Raw genomic sequence first — 22,525 nt, 5'->3', positions numbered from 1 at the left:
ACTTCTTGGGAAATCTTAATTTAATTCAAAGAGTCAGAAATGGAAAAAAAAGTAAGGCTTTGCTTAGAATAATTAAGCTGCAAGAAAACTGACTCCAAGCTATGAAGATGGGAGAGAGCTTCAAAATACACAAAGAATTAAATCCAATGCACTAAAAATAAAACCTGAAACCACTGCCCTTTGAATCTGTTAGAAATAAAGAAGAAAAATATCAAAAGAGAAAAATCAATGCACAAGACTTTCATCTAACATGCAAAATTGATTATCCAGTTCATAGAAACAAAGATTTTTTTTTTAAAATTCACTTTGTTTATTAAAGTGTGGCATAAAGCCTTCTGTAAAAGACATGTGTTGAATGACAAGCGCTGTTTCAGAGGTAAAGCTCGATTGAACTGCCTGCAGGCGGCTTGTCTCAGGGAGGTCGATGGCCAGGACACCAGCCTGACGTACAGAGCTCGCCCCTGGATGGGCTCATCCGCTGCCGTCTCGCCTCTCTCTGTTTTTTGTCAGTGATCCGACGGATTTTTCCAGCGTCTGTCTGCGTGAGTCGTGAGGTCCACACTGGCGCTGCTCCTCTGGTGGTGGAGGTTGGACTGGCTGTGAATTTACCCAGCTCTGCCGTCCGTGCCGGTCGGACCCCCAGGTGCGGCGGGTCCGAGCGCTTGGGACGGGTAGAGCAGGCTGGGGCAAGGGCTTGCAGAGGCCAACTATGACCCCCCCTCTGTCCTGCACTCGTGGCTCGCATTACACATTACACTATCAGCTGATGTAGCATAGTGTGACACTGGGGACCGTCTTAGCAGACAAACTGTATATTGTATTACAAAAACAAGGCAAGCTAAAGTGAGCACCTTGCATGCAGTAGTCCAGGAGCACAATATTGGATGACATGTCATAAAGACTTATGGCGCTGATGAAGCAAATTGGTCAATGAACAAGATTGGAGGCAGCTGCCATGTAGCTCTTGATAACATTGAACCTGATTTTACTTGTCTGACCAGGAAGGTTAACTGATACAGTGCTGTACTGTAGTGAAGGTCTTGGTTTTTCTTCACCTTTTCGTCATCTGGGAAACGGCGGTTTTTAAACTAGTATCTAAATGCAAGGGTTACTTTGCTTTATTTTTTAACTGTATCTCGTCCCGCTATTTGCAGCACTCCTTGTCTTTTGTGTGATTTTCATTTGCTGTTTCCACTCTGATTGTAGCGGGACATTTTTTTTCCCCCAACAGCTTGGTTTGCAAACATTTTAAAATTTGGTCAGCCGGACTTCTGCTGGGAAAACTACCGTGTTGCTCAGAGACCTATAATTCCACTCCAAGCCTGTTAGAACTTTGATTACCCCTCTTTTCTTGCACTGTAGGTCCACCATGCTATAGGACTGTGTCCCAATCCTTTGGATAGTTTTAATACCTAGTGCTCACTGACGTCCCTTCTTGAAGACTATAAGCCAAATACCAAGGATATTGCTGGTCTGGAATTAGTCCAAAGAAGAGCAAGCAGACACACTCCAGGGTTTAAGGCAGGGGTTCCCAGTTCTGGTCCTGGAGACCACCACTCCTATCGGTTGATGTTTCCAAGGGTTGTCAGTTCCATCATCGAATCTGTAAATTGATTTCTACACCAGGATTCATCTGAACTGTGTGGCTGTTTTCAGATTTAAAAACGTGCTGGAGATGGTCTTTTAACTATTGCATTTCCTACTTAAAATCAAACACCAGACTCCCAAGTTGAAAGAAAAATGTTGCAGTCAAGCAGCTTATTCATTCAGTGAATTGAGTTAAGTTATTGTAGGTAATGATGCTCAGCTGGGATGAAAACCAGCAGGTGTGGAGCAGGGCCTCTCCTACCCGGACAGGCTGAAGGACCTGAGCCTTTGTAGTTTTGCAGAGAAGACTATCAGGAGATTCAAGTATTCCCAATCCTCAAAGGCACTGACAGAGTCAACCCGGTGGACCTCTTCAGTATCAGCAGTGAACCTCAAACCAATGGACACCAGTGGAAAGGACATGGAAGTGCATTTAAAACTGAGAACAGGAGGAACTTCTTTATGCCAAGGTCTGTGGGAGTCATGCCATGTTGCTGAATTGGCTTTCACTGGTGAAACAATGGCATGAGATCCTTGGCTGAATTTGTTTCTAATTATCCGTCAGTGGCCTCCGCTGTTTGTACCCTTTCTTAAGTTCTTATGATTATTTCTGGGTATGGATCAGCTGACATGTTAGTTGTGAATGTTCACCTTAGAGCAGAATTACCAGGAGTCCCTTACTATGAGGTAACGCAATTTAAATGGAATAAATAATTAACAGTGGGAATGTGTCCAACCGAAGGGCTTCAGGGCTGCTAAAACAGACTTTTTTTTTCTCCAGCATGATGCTATGATTTTGTTTCCTCAAATAAATCCCTTTTGTATTTTTCATTAGCTGATTTTGGTGGAAAAGTTCATTAGCATTGCATGTTACGTTTTCAGTCAATAAATATCCATCCATTGTGTAGCCCACTTTATCCAATACAGGGTCGCAGGGGGACCTGGAGTGTAACTAGAGTGCAATGGGGCGCAAGCCAGGATACACCCTGGATGGGACGCCAGTCCCTCACAGCATATACAGACACAAACACACTCATACCAGGGCTAATTTCCCAGAAGCCAATTAACACACTTGTATGTCTGTGGGCCGTGGGAGGGAACTGGAGCACCTGATGGCAACGCACAAGGACATTCCAAGCAGGCGAGAACATGGGGACGACATACAAGCTCCATGCAGCTGACACCCTGAGAATTGAACACAGGGCACCAGCGCTGCAAGACAGCAGTGCTAACCACTGCTCCACCATGCCACCTGTTGATGAATATGTTAGGAGTGTATGATAAAGGAACTTGAAATGCTGTCACTTTTGTGACATGTAGTTAAGTTAACTACTTCTCTGTGGTTAAGAAACATGAATGCAGGATTTACTATGACTTATTAGGTTGCGAAAGTTAAGACTGAATGGACTAAATGGTGTATTTTTCTGTCTTTATTTCCCAGGGGGGCTTTTTCAGTGGTGCGCCGATGTGTCAAGCTGTGCACAGGCCAAGAGTACGCAGCCAAAATCATCAACACCAAAAAACTTTCTGCAAGAGGTAGGCAACGCCACAGGCCCACGGCCGGCAGCCAGAGAGCCAACTCGGGGTAATAGGATGACCTTTCCGGAGCATGAAGAGAGCCGTTTCATTCTGATTCATGTGTACTTCTTTCACTTGCTGCAAGACGCTTTAACAGACATGTCGTATCAGAGAATTGTGATTCTGTGGAGGGGACTGCAGAGAATGATGCTGACGTGTTTCTCTCTGTTTCGCTTCCATCAGTCCAGAGGTTGATATTCCCTGCTTGCAGTGTAGTATGACACTGGTGTGTCAGTCACAGGGAAGGAATAGCTGAATTTCTGCCTTTTAGCTTTTTTCATTGTTCGGTGTGTTGAATTATCCATTATTTTAATATATGCATGAAAAAAATACTGGTTGCATTCTGTCCAGAATTTCATATTTGGCTTTGGTGAGGGTGAGTGTATTATTTAGAACATTGCTTTAAAGGTGCAAGAAATTTGCATGAAAGGCTTTCGCTATGCTCCGTGGGTCTGAATTCATAGTCAAAGGCCAGAAGACCTATTGTAGCTCTAGCCATGTTCGTGCTTTGGCCTAGTTGAACATGGAATGTCACTCTGTTTGCGACCGGTGACGGTGTGTGTGTCTGGGTGCAAGCCTCCAGCTTCTAAATGCAGACCAGGAACTTGGCAACAGCAGGAAAGAGCATCTGTGAATCTGCGTGCCACAAGCATGGGACTGATCATGTGACTGAGACAAGGCGCTGCTGAGAGGATATCGTACAGAGGCTTCATGGCGCTTTGTGCGCAGTGCTCAAGTCATGAGGAAGCAGGTTTTTTTTTTCTAGTGTCTCAAAAGTTTTTGGTGTGCTTCTGTCAACTGCTATTTTTAGCTTAAATCTGGGACTACGTCATCCTTAAACTTACAGACACCATGCTGAGCTTGGCTTTTATTCTGTTCTTTTTATAAAATGCAACTTGAGTTCAAAGGATAAATAGAATGGGGATGTTTGATTGCCTCACCAGTTTTGCTGAATACTTGAGCTGGATTCAGGGTAAATTGCTTTATGTTGAGAAAACAGAAGAGAACTCTCTGGAGATCACACTCAAGGCGCTGGAGAGGCCTTAGATGGTGGCCTGATTCAGTCATGGTAGCTACATCTGAGAATTGCTGACCTAGAATGCACACATTTGGGGTTTTTTTTTTTCTAGGAAATGTGCAAAATATTTCATTTTGGAGTCTTTGCAATAGGTGAGCTTGACTTAGTATCTCTTAGTATAGTACAGTACAACTGAGGATGAAGCTTGATGTTACGGATATTTCTGGGTGTTTAAATAAAAAAAAATGTTTCATTACGTATTCGTACTCTAGCAAAATCAATGGATTTAATTTTTAATGAAGTGTTTTGAAAATGTTCTCACTGGTATAGTTATTTTTAGAGTTTTTAATAGATTTTTTTACGTGCTGACATATTTTTAGGTATTATGCAAGCGGCAGCGAAAAAAAACTGAGTTTGGAGAGTGTTCTTACATTTGAAAAGATAATGACAGTGTGAAACGGTTCCTCACTGCAGCCCGGAAGTTAAGCAGTTAATCGCAACCGCATCGAGTGGAAACTGGAGCAAAGTGTTAGGGGGCGGGAGCAGACATGGGGATGGGCGTGGTTTCTCTCAGTACAGCGAGCCAATGATATATACGATCTGCAGAAAAGGGGCAGTGCAGTAGGCGGGCCTCTAGGTGGGAATCCCTAGTAGCCAATGAGCACACGGAGGAAGCCTTTGGCAAACGACAGTGATTGGTCAACGCGCATGCTCTGCAGTACCTGCAATGCAGTAGCAATGTGACCTGAATTTACCCGCACCGCTAGCGGTACCTCAAATGTACAGTACCTTGTCAGTAGTGGCACGGAAAGAGAGAGTCGTATAACGTTTTATTGCGGCTTTAAAATTACATCCGAACTAGAAGGCAGATGGATTTTTATACGCCTTTTATTCTGGTATGTAGATAATTCACGGATTCAATGAGTAACCAAACCTACTATCTAAGTAACTCGTTAGTAGTCAAAAAGTTTGTTTCGGCGCCGCCCTTTGAGTAAAGAAAATTAAAAAGTTTTTAATTGGTAGCTCTCTATTAGTCAATAGGATAAATTCGAATTTGAAATGAACAATTGTTGTACCCCCAGTAGATCAGGTAATAGATCATCTGTCTCACCTAAAGGATCTCCTGATCAAAACAAATCAAGCCGTTAACTCCAGGCACGGCAGTTAGGGTCTGGTGACCTGAACACACCCGCAGAACATGCTGAATTGTTCTCCTTAAGAAGTGGATTGTGTTAATGAAAGTGCTCAGAACTCGCCCCGCACGAACCCCTTTTCTTTTCCGTGTTTACCCCTCCTGAGACCTGAACCCACGCTTTTTCAGCTGTATGGCAGAGCCCTGCGGCTCCACGCTGTGAAAACGTTTGGAACCTATGCAGCTCGGATCCCCTTCCCCCGTCTTGATCAGCTCCCACGTTTTCTTAGGGAGTCTCCTGATGTGAAAACCCAGGCATTTTCTGTCAGTGCACCCCCGCTGTAGTCAGTATGGGTGCAGGATCCAGTCCCTGCCTGTGAAAACTGTCCCAGCTTTGTGTCTGTGTCCATTAGGCTGCTGAACTCGAATGACATCTTAATAGATGCCTTACGTTCTATTCTTCCCCAAAGGAAAAAAAGGAGATGCTTAGATTTAGGGATATGTCTCCTCACCTCCTTCATCCTTCTCCATCGGTTCTTCCCCAGGAGCCTTCTCCTTTTTCACCAGCTCCCTTATAATCAACTCACCTCTTTTAGAACAGGGTTGGGAAATGTTATAAATATATTTAACACACACACACACACCGTTGACCTTGGTCTTTTTTGTTTCACGGGTGAGAGATGTTTTTAATGTACCCAGCAACACCAGTGAAGTTCCTTTGTGGGGAAAAAGAAAGTTCGTACCGTATACAGCCAGGCCGACTGCTCCTGCTTGGATGCCTTTTCAAAAAGATTTCCCCAGTGCTTCCGAGTGCCCATGCCTCAGTGAGGTCTGGCCTCCGAATGGGGTTCCAAGTTCGGCGTGCCACTCATTTACTTCCCCCGCAGTGATCCCCCTTTGAGTCTGAAGCAGTGTTTTCGTTCAGAGGAATTGTCGAAGCCAGATCTGGGAGTGGGAAAAGCAGGTCGGCACCGTTAATCACTGGGCATGCTACTCGTACCCGCTGCAGAAGACAGAACAGCCAGGGCTGCCAGCCCGTAAGGGTTAACACTGTGCTGCTGCAGAGGAAGAGCCTGCGCTGTTCCGCCTTCCCTGTCTTCAGGGATGTTTGCATTAGGATGGCTTTCAGCTGAGCGCAGCCCGGGGGTGGGGATCAAGGAGCCCCAAAAGCAGCTCCCTCCCGGTCTCCTTCTCCTCCTTCGGGATTGGCGCAGGGAGAGGGGGTGGGGTGGGGGGGAACGGAGGAGACAGCGGAGGAATAGCGGAGGCGTGAGGAGGGAAGAGACGGAGCTCCCGGATTTACAGACTGAGTAAAGACTGCGCACAGGCAAAGTCTGCCTGCTATGAGTGCAGTACGCACAATCGTCTGCTCCCTCCCTGTTATTTTGCCTCTTTGTAGATATGGCTGTGTGCTAAAAGATCATCTATAGGTTTTTGTTTTTAAAGTTTTGGAGCAAAGGGCAAATGAGATACGCCGCCTCCAGGCATCCTAGAACATCTATGTTTGTGAACACAGAGGACGTCCAATTTGATGTAGTTTTTTAGTCGTGTACTATACTGCAGATTTGCATTTTTGCATGTACAGTATGACTGGGTTATGAATTTCAAATCCCAAGCTTTTGCATTGTAATTCGAGAGACTTTATTGTAATGTAACAGGTATCCTTCAAACTACATTAGGACACTTTAACTATGCAAGATACTTTAAAAGTTCACTCATTGTTTTATGGTGCATGAGGAAGAAATCTTAAATAAGTGATCCTCAGTCTAGGTCATGAAGAGCTACAGCACTGCTGGTGTTACAGGGGAAACTCACACTTTGAACACCCCAGTGACTAAACACTAATTAAGTAACCAAATAATTGATTCGATTAAGACATCAAGAGCTCAGGTAGCCTAAAAACCAGAAGGCTGTACTCCTCTAGAGACTTGAGAGTGGAGGATAATGGCTGCAGTTGTAAAGAGTACAGGTTAAATGGTTATGCAACACAGAGATGCAACTAAAAGGTCTTCTTTATACCAGCTGTATGTCACCTTGTGTTTTCTTTTATTCTTAGTCTGTAGCATCTGAATAAAACTGATCAGTGCAATGAACTTTACTCCACCAGTCAATAATACTATATGCAAGTACGATAATTGGGGTTTGCATTGGTTACACGCAAGAGGCACAGGTCAGCTGGGGCCCCTGTGCCCAGGTGAGCTGCGGCCCAGCAGGGCCCCTGTGCCCAGATGAGCAGCAGCCCAGCGAGACCCCTGTGCCCAGGCGAGCTGAGGCCCTGCGGGGCCCCTGTGCCCGGGTGAGCTGAGGCCCTGCGGGTCCCTGTGCCCGGGTGAGCTGAGGCCCTGTGGGGCCCCTGTGCCCAGGTGAGCTGAGGCCCTGTGGGTCCCTGTGCCCGGGTGAGCTGAGGCCCTGTGGGGCCCCTGTGCCCAGGTGAGCTGAGGCCCTGCGGGTCCCTGTGCCCGGGTGAGCTGAGGCCCTGCGGGTCCCTGTGCCCGGGTGAGCTGAGGCCCTGTGGGGCCCCTGTGCCCGGGTGAGCTGAGGCCCTGTGGGTCCCTGTGCCCAGGTGTTCTGAGGCCCTGTGGGTCCCTGTGCCCAGGTGTTCTGAGGCCCTGTGGGTCCCTGTGCCCAGGTGTTCTGAGGCCCTGTGGGTCCCTGTGCCCGGGTGAGCTGAGGCCCTGTGGGTCCCTGTGCCCAGGTGAGTGGCAGTGGGCTGTGGGAGGGAGAGGGTTACACCGATGGCAAGGATGAGAGAGAACAGCGTGGGCTGACGAGAAGACGGGAGCATTTCATTTCTTTGATTGGGAGAGTCATCCCTTTTTGCGCTCTCTTCTTTCTGCAAATGCAGATGAGTCATGAGAAGATGCTAGCAGCGCTCATATTGTTTCACAGCAGCAAAACAGTAAATAAGCAGCATCTGGGCACAGAATTGTCATTCTGTAGATTTTCTTACTCAGTGAGCACATCGTTTGCACGGTGTGCTCCCTGAAGGCTTTTTTCTACTTGTTCTGTCATTTTTATTGGCGTTCTGTACAGTTCTGTAATAGAGAAGGCTAGTACAGTACATCTTGATTATATAGGAGAAAAATAATTAGTACACAGATCTCCATATGATGTGCGTCTTGTCACTTGTCTTATGTCAGCACTTTTTTTTCTGCACCTGATGTTAACATCAGTACTGATTTCAGAACAACATGTAATGGTTACACTAGGTGCGCAAAAACGTACTGGATACAGTTTGGGATGGTCTGCGTTTACAGGCCAGTGCTCGACATAATGTCAAATACACATCATGGAAGTGTTTTAGACCCTACCACAATACCGTCTGATTGTTCAAATCTTTTATTTAGCTAAATGAGTCAAATAAGGACAAATTTGCAGTAACTATGTAAAACATATCAATTTACAGCAGGACATTAGGTGGTGAAATCTGAGTAAAGCAGCCTGTTCAAGAGTAGACAGCTGTGTCCCAACCAGGATTTGAACCCATGACCTTCAGCTCTGGAGTCCAAAACCCCTAAACACTTCCTAATGAACCTTCATTTGTTCATTCTGGCAGGTTAGAATCCAAATAAATAAGCAGGATGCCATCAGAATCTGGCAGGTCCTGAACCCCAATTCTGAGCCCTGAAGTAACAACATTGAAAATCTTGATATGTTATTTTAATCTCTCTAGTTTAATAATAGTTAATCAGGGATAGTTTTCATTCATTTTCTATTTGTACAAATGGGAAGAGAGCAGATCTACATGGATCAGTGTGTACCAGTGCTGATGAAAGGATACAGACAGAAGCCATTACGGGCCCTGGTTGCAATCGGAGGCTGTGTATTATATTCGTGCTACAAGTGTCATGTACTGGTGTCAGCTACCCTACTGTTTGAATATATTTATTTTTCTGATGCCGTTTATGACGCTTAGGGTTTTTTGCAGGGATTTGAGCTGTGTGCATGTGTTTTAGTGTTCATGGTCATACATTTGATTCGTTTGTATACCAAAAAGCAGGTGCCCCCGTGTCTGCTCGAGTATGTGCTGAGCTCCTGCTCTGGGTGCGTCTGCATTCTAGTCATGTCGGTCTGCAGAGTGGTTTGTAGCTCTGTTTGTCTTCCTCCTGCTCTTTAATTATTGACCAGCCCCATCTCCCCCCTTAGCCGGCTCTGGCTGACAGCTGCACTGCACACTGCTCCAGCGTATGTGAGGCAAGTGCACCCCGACTCCTGCGCTCCACCGGGTCTGTGTCAGTGCTGCCCCCTCCTTTATGGGTCGACTTTCACACAATTAGTACCTTTCTTCCTGCAAATGCTACCACCTACAGAAACATGCTCACAAGGCACCTGCATTGTCTGAAGGGTCATAAATGTGTTATTCACAGGCCGAGTTTTATGAAGAGTGGTGTTGATATTTGGATAAAGAGGTGGATTCACAGAAGTTTTCCTTGCCCTAGGGAAAGATTCACTCATCCTCTCTGTATACTGTTAGAACCCGTGTCTTGATGTTTGTCAGTACAGTGACAAAGAGCGTGTTGCTGGGTGGAAGTTTGGTTTTCGGGGATTTTGTTCTGTGCATTTGGTTCAATAATGATTCAAAGTGAACTGAATTGCCCAGCTTTGTGACCAGACCCCTGTTCCAGTGAAATTCCCGGGCTGGAGCATGACCTGATGGCGGTGTAGGAGTTCCACATGAATGAACGGACAGGGAGCTGCCTGGCTGCTAGGCTGTTTTCCTCTTGGCATGTGAGCAGATGTCAGTGAGCGAGAGCATGTTTGTCATCGAAATGCACTGGTAGACGTTTTTGATGGAATACCTGAATTTATCAGAGGGATAATGCAAAGACAGGAATAGCAGAGTAAAGGCAGGGCAGCAGCGTTGGAACAGAAGAAGAATCAGAAAGTGGGGGTTACGGTGGATGGGCTCAAGGCTGGAGAGCCTGAAAGTGGTCTTGTGTAGAATCTGAGGGGTGAAGGAGCAGTGTGAGCCCTCGTCCTGAGCAGACGGAGAGCAGTAGGACAGGGCGAGAGGACACTGCCCGTTAGCTGCCTCGTCACCCTGCAGGATCTCACACAGAACTCGCTTTCCGAGAGGCAGGTGACCGTACGGGGCACCAGTGCCACCCGTGGTACCCATCTGTCAGCGAAGGCCGCAGTGTGCTCCCCTGACCGCCTCGTCCATTCCTGTCACGTCACGGGCAGTTGACCAGCGCAGCTCGGGGCCCCCAGTGTGCTGTTACTGGCGAGAGAGTGTGTGTGTGTGTGCGTGAGGAAGAGAGGTGGGGAAAAAGGGAGAGGCAGGGGCGGGGTCACACGGAAAATACATGCAGGTGGAGACGGAAAAAGATACCGAGAAAGATGAGCAAGGGGGAGGAGGAGTGGAAAGGGGAAGAGAGACTGCACAGTAATGCTGCAAGTCAAGTGTAACATGAAAGCTGATTGTACTCTAATGAGGACAGACTAAGTAGGTCGATTTATTGCAGATGTATATTGATTTATTACCTATCGTATATACCGCTTCGAAACCTAATTTGCCTGTTGAAAGAACTACATCCTGAAATCTCTGCGCCATGCAGCAGTGAAATTGACGACTGCAGATCTACAGAAGACTCCCCTGGGGAGTGCTCACAGCAACCGTAGACGCCAGAAGGCGCTATATAGGCTCACCGTGTCTGTGATGGCTGGAATGGTCTGCTCTGCTCTCATGGACACCTACTGTTTCATAATGTACTTCTTGTTTGGGTGGGCCGGCTGACTTTCTAAACCCCCTGATGTCTGAGTGTCTGTTTCATTACGGCTGCCTTTGGTCCTTTCTTATTATTGTTGCAGCGATCAGCATGTTGATCAGCATGTTGCATCTGTGTTTCAGTCTGCTTCGTTCTTTGTAGCTACTCCGTGGCTGCAGTGCTGTCAGTATGTCTTCTGTGAGTCTCCCCCTCCCTCAGTTCCTGCACATGGCTGTAGCCCTGCAACTTCACCGCCAGTGTATTCAGTGGAATTGAGGTCTGTGGAGTGCTGCCATCTGTAAGAGCTGCCTAGTTAATGCCCCACTCCAGTGCTGATTAAATCTGTAGATCTGGCTGGCAGGGTGTATTTTCACTAGTGCCCATCTTTCTCTCTCTGCCACGCTCTGTCTTTTATCATGTAAGTCTGCGCCTTTTTCCATAAAATCGGTTCTGCCTCTGTTTTTCAGTTTACGCTTTACAAAAAATTTTGCAATAGACAATAGTCCTGACACTATGGACAGAGGTGACCTGGTTTCCCTTAGATGTCTCCCTTATCAATACTGAGCAGGCCCGGCCTTGCCGAGCTTCCGCCATCTGACCAGAGGAGGCGCCAAAGCTGTAGCGCAGACACCCGCGCAACACAGCCGTCTCTCGTCGTCTCGCTGACTGGCTCCTTCTCTTGCTCGGCCTCTTTCCCGGCTGGCACTACCTGCCCCGTCTCTCTCTTTCTCCGTCTCCGACTCCGATTCCCCCCTCTTCCCGACGTTTACCTGACGCGCCTCTGTCTCTGTCTCTGTCTCTCTCTCCCCAGACCACCAGAAGCTGGAGCGCGAGGCTCGTATCTGCCGCCTGCTCAAGCACTCCAACATCGGTGAGGGTCTGCGTGCGCGGGTTTCTGTTCTGCAAAGCTTTCTGGGAATTGAGTGTGGTCCTGGCCTCTGGAGTCTGTGAGCATGTGTCACCGGTAGGCGTGTTGTGCGTGTGCTTGTTTCTGCCTATTTGTGTGGTCGGTCGGTGTGGAGTAGAGGAGTTTGCTGCCTTCTGCACGTGTGCGTTGGTGTTCTTCTTCATGCCATTCTCTCAGGACACAGACAACACAGTACAACAGACAACGCCACACAGCATAGACCGTTCACTGCAAAACGAAAACGTGGGTTTCGTTTGGTGTCTGTGAATCTGTTTGAAGACCTGTAACCCAGTGTCCTCCTCTTTTGCAGTTCGTCTCCATGACAGTATATCGGAAGAAGGCTTCCACTACCTCCTCTTTGACCTGTGAGTGTCGTCCATCCTTCCGTCTTCCATTTCCTCTCCCCTTTTGTTTCTCTGCCTCCCTCCTTTCCTCTGCGGCTGGTGTCTGTCCCTCCTCCTCTGTCCGGCACTGCCGCCCTCTTATCTGTCGCCGTCGCCCGCGCGCACGCGCTCCCTCTCCACCTCTCCGATCCCTCTCCATGAATGTCACGTCTCGCCCATCCATCGTCCCGTCGGCCCACTCCTTCTCCCTCCCTCGCGCCGCGTTCCTGAGCGCGGGCTCGTTTCCATGGCAACAGCCCTGGGCTGCCCAGCAGATGGGATTCCTCCGACAGGGGTTTCCCTCAGTGTGCCGAGATCCTGTTGAAAGGATTCCCTCAGACTGCAGCGAAAAGGAAAGGCTGGCAGAGAAGCGTTTAGCACAAGAGAAGGAACCTGACCGAGACAGAGGGACAACAAGCAAGTCTGTCAGTAATCGCTGTGAAACAGGGATCTTCTTCTTCCCCCGATAATTTCGCTTTCTTATGTCCCTGCACGTAAGTGCCAATTAAGAGTCCGACAAGGCAGTTGTTCAACTAGATAATTACAGAATGAGATGACATTCCTACTATTTGTACCTTCAGTATCCGAGCTCTTAACATGAAGATTAGCATAGTGCGTGAAGCTGTGTGCAATTTGAATACTCCTGTGCCACTAACTGCTGCATCTTAAGAGGACATGCCCTGTGAGCAAGATCACTCGTTCCCTGCTTTTAAGTAAAGGAGTACACACAAAGCTACCTTGCATTTTTCAAATTTAGCTACTCCAGTCCTGTTTAACAGTTTGTTTGGTAATGCAGAGAGGACATAAGCAGCTGTCTCAGCAGTAACACCTCAAGCTCCTGAGCGCCCAGCAAGTCAAGCACAGTAAATCCAGATCAACTGACCCCCCGCTCCAGGGGCATCAGCCCAACCTGTGTCTCTGCCAGGACAACCCAGCTATTAGCTAGCCATAGGTGTTGCTCAGATTCCAGCTTTCTGGCCCACAGGACCTGACTGGCACGCCAGCCACACGTCGGCCCTGCTGAAGCACATGGAAGTCCTCGTCTGTGCAAACGGATGTCGATTACTGCTTGTCCATTGTCCACAGAACACGGCTGTTCTGGTCCTTGGTTTAGCGTACTGCTCACCACCCGGTCTGCCAGCTGTGATAGTGTCTCTGTGTGTTTCAGGGTGACTGGAGGAGAGCTGTTTGAAGACATTGTTGCCAGAGAATACTACAGTGAGGCGGATGCCAGGTACGTTCATCCCTTGCTTTCTGTTTCCCTCCTTCCTCCCCTCCCTTTTCTTTTCCTCTCTATCTCTGCCTTAGCTTCTCTGTGCCTCTTCTGGCGTTCCTGACCCCCTCTCTCACATGCACACAAACTGGAGGAATCTTGCACCTCCATCGTGAGCTGCAGAAGCAATGTTCTGCTCACAGCAAAGCTTGCTTTGTGTTCCCGTAATTCCATTTGTCAAGGTGCCTAATCAGTAGTTTGCACAATAAATAATTAGCCAGCAGGTAGTTCTACGCACAATTAACAACAATTAATATTGCCTGATGTGTCTATGTGGAAGAAAGAAAAACATTTTGGAAACTAGAATTAAGCAGTTCATTGTGTTTTAAGGGTCACATATCACACTTGTTTTCTGAACTTGCATGTCATCAAAGAGGATTTTAATCTAGAACTAGAGATTTCAGAACCAGGTCCAGACACCATCCTGCCTCTCTCTATCCCTTTCTGGTAGCCTTTCTCTTCCTTTCTCTTGCTGTCTGCTCTGATCTCCGAGCTGTCCACCTATCAAATACTCTCTCTTCCTCTCAGCTTGTTGAACTCTCTCTCTCGCGCACCACTCATGGATGCCAGAACAGTGATCTAGCTGAGTCACGTTAAGTCGTGTTCAACTGCAGACAGGTTCAGACTGCACTGACCACAATACCACACTTTCTGTTGTCACTTAACACCCACGTCAGGATGCCAATGGGCACTTTCCTTACAGCTGTAGAGAGCGACAGGGCTGAAGTACTGGGGGTAGAACAGGGACCCGAGCTTTCTTTTGCTAACTGGGTGGGTTTTCCTTCCTGACCTGATGAGCAAATTTTGTGGGCCCGACGTGTTTCTGTTCTGCAAAGCTTTGTGCTGAAGTGCAGCTGTAAGGCCTTTCCAGCCAGATGAGTGTTCAGTGGGCTGTTTCAGTGACGGGGGGCTGCAGTGCGCCCGTGGGTGTGCAGTGGGTGTACTGAGCTTTTCAGAGCAGTGTGAGAAGCAGGTGTGTATGGCTTAGGCTGCCTGTGTGGGCCTGTGTGTCTGTAACATGCTGTAACCCCTCTGCTTGTACTGGGGGTGAGAGGCTGTGGGACTGTTCTCCCATTAGCCGTGTCCCAGTGGGTCAGTTAACGAACCTTGTTCATATCTCACTATCCAGGCCACCGGTGATCCCCCTTTCCCTAGGAGACAGGGAGAAAATAGGGCTTTAATTAGTGAAGATAATTAGAGCCTGGGTCTGCCTCTTATGCACTTATTAATTCTGACTTAACTCTTTTGAGGCTTCAGGGGGTTTTGGAATTGTGGTTGTGTGGTAGGGAAGTATTCTGTACCCAGTGCTGCTTTTGTGTTTTACAGGACTGTAGATCACCCTGAGCATGTGTGTGAGTGTGTGTGCAAGAACACTTTTGTTACTGATGCAGGAACATTGCTTTCTTTCTTTGCCGTTCTCAGCTTTGCCCACCATGAGGGGTGAATCATCTCCGTAACCTGACATAGAAAGGCATTTTAATCAGATTTAATCGAATTTAATTATGCTGCTTGTCTGGGTCAGTGCATGTAGTTGCTGACTGCTTGAAGGCATCTGATACCATGGGGCAGCAGCTCCCTTCCTCCGCCCCCTCTCCAGTAACCTTAACAATGCCAGTTCCTGGATCGTCAACACTCCCCCCCAGGCAGAGCTGTGTGAGCCTAGCATACAATTACATTGCTGCTGCAGCCAAGTCTGTGCACAAGCTCTTGGTCCTTCTGGGGCTTGTGTGCTGCTCAGAGTTCAAAGAAGGATCTGACACAAAGACAGTTTTTCTGCAGGGCCAAAAAAGGATCGGATACAGTTTGTCTGCAGGGCTTGTACAGCCTGCAGAGGCAGGGTGTGTGCTCATTGGATGGTGGTGAGGGTGTGTGTGCGTCTTCCCACAAGGAGGAGAAATGTTAAGAAGCATATGGTGACTGACTGTACTGCAGTATTAAAAAAGTAATGAAAACTATATGGGTACACTTTATAATATGTCCATTTTAGCTGAGAGACATTGTCAGGCTACGTTTCCTTATACAATATACGTTGTCCCTTGCAGAAGGCTGTGTGTGTGCGTGTGTCATGCTGGGTGTGTTGTACTGGGGTGTTGGGGTGTATGTTTGCTGATCTTGGGTGCACCCCCTCTCGCCCCAGTCCGTCTCCTGCCCACTCCACAGACACTGAGTGGGTGGGTATCCCCGCGAGCTGGCTTTCTGCTGCAGCCATTAGTCACATCCTCGAAGGAAAGGGACTTGCTTGTGGTTTTTTCCGATTAACGCTTTCTTAGAATGGCAAACACGGTGCAAAGGTGTCCTTTCAAAAAGCTTCTCTGGATGTTTTCTTATTATTCCCTTTTACAAATAATTTTCATTTACATTTCAAATTAAATTTCCCACGCAGTGGGGGGCAGAGGTTTCTACCTACGGCACTTACTCAGTGGGTGTTGGGTGTGCTCATCTTTCTTCTTTCATTGATTACCGATTAGAAAATACAAAGACACATGAAAGACATTTTTAGTGACAAGTGCACACAATCCCAAGCGAAGCTCTCCTTCTGTTCTGGCTCTTTTTTGCTGCCTCCTCTCTCTCTCTCGTTTCCTCCAATTGCTCTGTCGTCTCTCCGTGTCCCTTTTTTATCTCTTGCTCTGCCACCCACTCCTCTGTCTTTTCTCTCCTCCTCTGTCTTGCTCTTTCTCTCTTTGCCCTTCTCTCTCTGTCTCTTTCCCCTCTCCTCTCTCTCTGTGTTGTGTGCCGGGCTGGTCTGTGCTGCAGTGTTGTGGTTAGCCTTGTCTCAGAGTCTCATCCTGTTTAAACTGTTTTGTCTCCTCACTCCTCCTCCTCACCGAATTCACTCCTCTCCTCACCCCTCCTTCCCTTGACTGTGCTGCCCTGTTCTCTTCCTCTGTCCTATTACACTGCCCTCCTCCGTCCCCTATGCCTCTCTCCTGCCTTCCATTCCCTACCCTTTCCCTATATCCCTCTCTCTTCTGATTCCCTTGTTTCCCCTCCACTCCGCATCACTCCCCTCCATCCCCTCCTCCCCTCCTGTTCCCGATGCTTTTCCTCACTTCCCTCCCTCTCCATCCCTGTGCTCCCTCTCCTCTTCCCCTGCATTTCCATCCCTCTCTCCTCCCTCTGTTTTGTCTTCACAGTCACTGTATCCATCAGATTCTAGACAGTGTCAATCACATTCACCAACATGACATAGTTCACAGGGACCTGAAGGTCAGTATGTGTAGTGCTGTAATGTCCTGGGCTGGCCCTGCCAGCGCGTCTGTCTGTCTGTCTCTGGCTCCAGCACTCTCAGCTTGCTCCCGCTGCACTGACTGCTCTCTCCCCCCTGTCTGACTCTGTGGCAATGCACCCCCTCTCTCTAACCTTCACCCCGACTCTGACTATACAGCATTGCTGGTGGCGTCATTATTTGGACTAGTTCCTGTGTTCCAACCTGTTTATTTTGGTTATTTCATGTCTTAAAGCATTATTGGTTGAAAAACATGTTGTTTGTATGTATATGTGGCTATACACTACATATATATACAAACGGTTGAGCACCTACATATATGTGCATCTGTATGTGTATTTACCGATGTGTATATATGTCTGTTTTATTGGTGTATCTTTTTTTTTTTACTTTGGAAAGGACCCGAATTAAACCATGAGGTGTGCAAATATGTTACTGTTAAGACTCTGAGTTGTGTTACTCGTTCCAAGAAAAAATGGTCGCTGCTGGAGTTTACCAGCGCTGATCTTTGATGGCAGTATGCCAGCTTGATAGCGAATATCTGGACATCTGTAAAAAAAAACCTAGCAGTCCAGGGGTCAGTTTTGTGTACCTGGGCTGGAGCAACTGCATTTTGTCAGTAACTGCTGCAGGTCCAAATCCAAAACAGCCAGACCACTGGACTGAAAAGGGTTGAAACAAAGGTCTGCTTTCAGCCATGATGACATAAGCAGTAGTTTTAACAAAGCTGCAAAATCCAAACCGGCGATATTCCCACAACCCCCCGGTCTTGTGTTTTAAGCACACCTTGCCTGCTTATGTCATATCTGCTTTCAAATCTTAGCAAGGCAAGAAGCTCACTGCTGCTCAGGGCCAAGGCAGGGGCCGTATAACAGTAACATATGATCCGACGATGCCAAGCCAAGTCCAGTCCCTCTGCATGCCCTCCCAGTGCCCCCAAACACCTGCACTTTACACCCCCCAGGTCAGAGAGCTGAGCGGGCGACAGAGGAGGGAGGTTGGTGAAGGGGCTCTGCTGGGGCCAGAAAAGCATTAAGTTTCATACATTGAAATGAGTGCAGAAGGTCAAGGTCAGTTCAGCACACACACTGACGCTGTCACCCTGTTAAAGCATCTTAATCTGCAGGGTGAGATTTCCTGCCCTGTTCCATTCAACAATGACCAGGAGGCAGTGTTTGCACTAGCCGTTAGGCAGCTTTCATATGGAAGGGCTGTGTTTCCCTGCTCGTTGTGGGGTACTGAAAAAACCTGTACTTTTAAATTGCAGGAACAGGCAGGAAATATCGTCTTGCAGCTCCATTGCTCTTATTAGGTCCCCTTTCGCTTTTGGATGAGACCTGTTGGCTTACAACATGAAAAAGATATTTCTGACTGAGTGCAGATACCTGCAGGACCCTCGGTGTAACGGTACTCTGTGGAAAAGCAGAATGCTTTAACGGAGGCGTTCGTGGAAAATTCTCGTGTGCACACAGGAGCACTCACACACCACCGCCCACAGAGCAGGCAGTGATGTGACCTGCTCAGTATTAATTCATCCTAAGACCTTTAAAACATAAGCACAGGCTCCTAATTTACAACTCTGAACTTTTACTGCTGTTGCAGTTAGGGCAGAGTAAATCACTGCAGGGGACGGAGAGAGACACTGTAACAATCTCAAGCTTTCCACTTCCCTCTGTCTCCCTCCCTCCCTGCTGGTCTCTGTCTTTTGCTGTGTCTCTCAGTTCACAACCCCCGTTAGTCAGGATCTATGAAGAGAACATGTGAGAGTCAAGGGGAACGAGGCATGGAGAATCGCCCTCTTACAGCACATGTTGTCATGAATAATTGAGATATTCAAACGGAAGATCCACTCTCCTCCTCTCTCGGTCTCCGTTTTTTACCGGGAGGAAGGAATAGGGGTGGGTGGGTGATGGAGATCTTTCTGTCTTGTGATCAGCTCCCTGACTTGGGATATCAGTGCGCCACTCGAGTGAAGGAATAAGTGCAGGCACCAGAGGTGCTGAAGACTACAGCGGAGTGGCAGTGGGGCTGTGCCTGGTCTCTTTCAGGACAGACACCCCCTATCTCAAATCCTAACAACACGACACTGAACCAGGCAATTCTTGCCAGCCAGCTCCAGTGCACAGACAGCATGGATTTGTGCATGGGGGATATGTTTATACTTTCTACGGCAGAACATGTGTGCATGCGTTTTAAGCATATTGAATACATGGTATATATAGATATAAAATCTATATCGGTATATCTATAGTAATATAGATATATCCCAACAGCTGCATAGCACAATTTTCATAACTATCCCCCCAGTTAAATCTGTGAAGCAGCTCCAGGTCTAGCTTGGGCTTTAGGAAAGTGACAGAATGTTGTAAAAGTGAGAAGCTGCAAGAATTGAATGGTAGCGCAGTTTGCATTCCCCCGCTTGCTTCAGTGTCTGGGAGGTATCGAGGTAACCTTCCCCGGAAAGCAAATCAGAGCTTCAACACTCCCCACCTGTCCTGTCAGAGACTAAAGACATCTTTGCCTCTTTTTGGGATTTTGAAGTAGCAACAGCTCATGATGGAAAATAACATTAACAAGGATTATGGACGCTATGTCTACATGGGCAAAAATGAAATCTTTGTCAAAATCGTGCCCAAAGCATTGCCATAATGCTAATTTGTTCGTCATAACTACAATGTGTGTCTATCAGGTTTGTGTATTTAGCAAAAACATCAAGTACAGGTTTAAAGCTAAGCAAACTCTCAGCTCCTGGCCCACTCAGTGCCATCCAGCCTCTTGATTAGTTAAGTCAACTAATCAATTGGGCAGTGTAGCTTCCCCGGTGCAGAGTGGAGTGGGTTGTGTTGGGTTGGGTTGAGAGAGGCAGTTGTGTGTTGAGTACACCCTGCCCTGGCCTGTGCACGGGACTGTAGCGCTGCTCTGACTAACACGCGCCCCCTGGTGTTTGCATGCAGTCATTGCATCCAGCAGATCCTGGAAGCGGTGCTTCATTGCCACCAAATGGGCGTGGTGCACCGAGACCTGAAGGTGAGTGACAGGTCATGTGATGTGGTGTCCGGCGTGTGCGTGTGTGTCTTTGTGCGTGTCAATTTCTCTGTGTGGGTGTTTGGAGATGGGTGTGATTTTGTGGCTATCGTTGTGTGACAAATTTCATTAAGAGAATGGAAGCACAGACTTGGGTAGTTTGTGCTTGTGTTATAAAGGGAGTCTTTTATTCAAATACCTATATCTGTATTTCGATCTCATTCACGATTTCTGAAAGCTATTGCTTTTTGGATGCTTAATTTATTCTTTTAGCACATAGTTTTTTGCATGTATATATATATGTGTGCTGTGTGCCACACACAGTCATAACAACACTTAGTTTGTGTGCAGAATAGTCAAATGAGGCTGCTGCTGTTCATTTCTGGTCCCCAGTAGTTAATTGTGAAGTCTAGACCATTGCAGCACGACTTAACTCAGAAGACCAGTAGGTGCACCTGTGTGGACTGGTGAGTTGTCAGATGTTGGGATTAATGTGGTCTCATCATATCTGCCAGTAGGATCAAAAATAAAGCAGAGATCCTGTAGGCTGCATGGCCAGTATTCAGTATTTTTAGTTTGGTAATTAGAAGACAAATGGTTTTTTAACCTGATTTAAACTGTAGGCACAGGGATTATCTGATGACTATACAGCGCTCTATATTCCATGATCAATGGAGTGTATGCTCACTGTAGGCAGGCAATTACAGGTCATACACGAAGTGACTGAGTCACTGTAGACAGCTGGGCCTTTGATCCAGGTGATCCTCAATACAGGTTTGAGTGCATTGTGAAAGCACCTTGAGCATCGTCCCTTACTGTCTCACTTCGTGCCCGATGACGGGGATAAAGTCTCCTTTAATTTTTTACTGTATACATTTGTTTTATGGTTATCCTATGCTGTGTGCATGTATTCAGTGCCTTTGCAATTATACTCATCTGATGGGGGAACAAAACTACCGTAATTGTGCCTTTTTCCAAAAGCTTTTTTGATGTGTTAGCTGTGTTGGATGTCAAAGATATTTTAACTGGTGTCCTGAACTGTGCTTTCGGTCAGATTGGGTGAGTGTCCTCCAAGCCTTCGTGACCACATGTAATCTGCACCACACCTTGTACAGGGGAGCAGATATTTTCAGAGACCTGGAATGACTCGGAATTATGAATCTGACTGGCCTTCCTGTGCAGTCTGCTGTGTATGGCTTGCTAGCTGTGCTGTCTTGCATTGAGCGTGTGCATGAAGTGTGCCTATTCTGCATGAAAAGGAAGACTTTTTATAATGCTGAAGTTTAACCCTTTGTGTATTATGTTTCTTTGAATAGTCGGCGTGAAATCTTTTTCTTTAACCTTTTCAAAGATGCAATATCCAATTTCATCCAAGGAGGTATAGGAGTTGTTTTGCAAATATGTAGATGATGAAATTTGGAGGTTTGCATGTTTAGAAAACATAGCGCTTATTGTCATCCCCTCTCCAGTGCTGTGAAGATTTGCTGCCACTATCACAGAAGAATCATCTGTAGAACAGTTTTGTCCAAAAGAAGCCCAGAGCACATCAGTGCTGTTTGTGAGCAATGAGGGAAAGTGGTTATGGATCGAAACCTGTGCTGGCAGGGAATGCAGCTGCTTGTCCTCAGTCCAGAGTGCTCACTTGATCTTCCCGTCTGTGCTCTCTCTGCTTTGCTCCACAAGGGTGGCATTGCCACTAACCATCTTTCCTCCAGCGTTTTTTGATCCCTCATCTGTGATATAGAACACCACATGATAGAACAGAATGACTAGTTTTGCCCGGATACCTCCTGTGAAACCCTCATCAATCTAACGGTCACAGGGGACGGCGCCTCAAGGCAGTCGGGGCAGATTTTCCTTTAGCAATGTGTGTAGATGCAAGGATGAGGTCGCCTAAGGTGAGCCCAGGCCCTCGATTGCCATTGCGTCAACACCAGCCCTTGGTTTGGGTCATGGATAGAGATCAGAGCTCCGAGAGGTAAAGCACATCGCTTACTGATCTCCGGTTCTTTGTCGCCGACTTGACGGTATTGCAGAGCCAATACATTTTCTTCCCAGCAGTCCCCACAGCCTTGAAATCAGCAGCTGTCGGTCGGCTTGCTCGCTTTTGCCGGGGGAAGGAGGATTTCCTGTGTGCTGTCCTCGCGCCCTGTGCTTCACACGGGGTGTCCCAGTGCGCCCACAGCTGAGTTTGCGTTGCCGGGGGGGACTCTCACTGACAACGCTGCAAGCTTACAGGTGCCCAGGTGCTGCAGGCCGCCAGCCCATTCCCTGGCTAACTGAAGCTCCCTCAGCCCTGGGGGTGCAGAGCCAGTGACTGTCACAGACAGTCGATTGCTTCAGACCGATCATGTGTGTCCTGTAGGGGCTCAGCCTGCACTCGGAACTAGCCCGACTGCTGTTTGATTTCTAATCAATAAGTACTGGTAGAAATTGTCTAAACAAAATAGAAAAAAAAACTAACAGAAATGTAAAATTATAGGAAAAATTGAAGTGGATAAGATAGCAGTGAAAGAGTATTGAAAGCAGCCCAGCATGGCTTGATTTCTTTTCCAGCAACTCATTCTGTGCACTGTGCTACTGAAGAACAGGCAGCAGTCAGTCACAGTCACAGAGTGGCGAAAGAGCCCCCAGTGTTTCTTTACAGCACATGGCAGTAATGTGTGGGTCATAGTCATAGTATAGTTGA

The 22,525-nt window shown here is 47.3% G+C and overlaps 1 protein-coding gene across 44 annotated transcripts in view; it reads left to right on the top strand.

The window, feature by feature from the left end:
- camk2b2 (calcium/calmodulin-dependent protein kinase (CaM kinase) II beta 2) overlaps positions 1-22,525 on the top strand; it is a 77,044-nt gene that overhangs the window by 4,317 nt on the left and 50,202 nt on the right. For 36 of the 44 annotated variants that reach the window (XM_088624355.1, XM_088624361.1, XM_088624353.1 and 33 more), the window contains exons 2-6: positions 3,029-3,123; positions 11,835-11,894; positions 12,241-12,295; positions 13,482-13,547; positions 19,767-19,839. In XM_088624355.1, the coding sequence (XP_088480481.1) occupies positions 3,029-3,123; positions 11,835-11,894; positions 12,241-12,295; positions 13,482-13,547; positions 19,767-19,839 (349 nt within the window). Of the gene's footprint in view, positions 1-3,028; positions 3,124-11,834; positions 11,895-12,240; positions 12,296-13,481; positions 13,548-16,720; positions 16,794-19,766; positions 19,840-22,525 lie in introns of all 44 variants that reach the window. The other 8 variants (XM_088624363.1, XM_088624369.1, XM_088624360.1 and 5 more) reach the window with 1 other exon arrangement.

This window comes from Lepisosteus platostomus, chromosome 3 (assembly GCF_059453375.1).
Source record: "Lepisosteus platostomus isolate fLepPlt1 chromosome 3, fLepPlt1.hap1, whole genome shotgun sequence".
Lineage (NCBI taxonomy): Eukaryota > Metazoa > Chordata > Actinopteri > Semionotiformes > Lepisosteidae > Lepisosteus > Lepisosteus platostomus.
The sequence above is the reverse complement of the archived record's forward strand: the minus strand, read 5'-3'. Positions and strand labels throughout refer to the sequence as shown.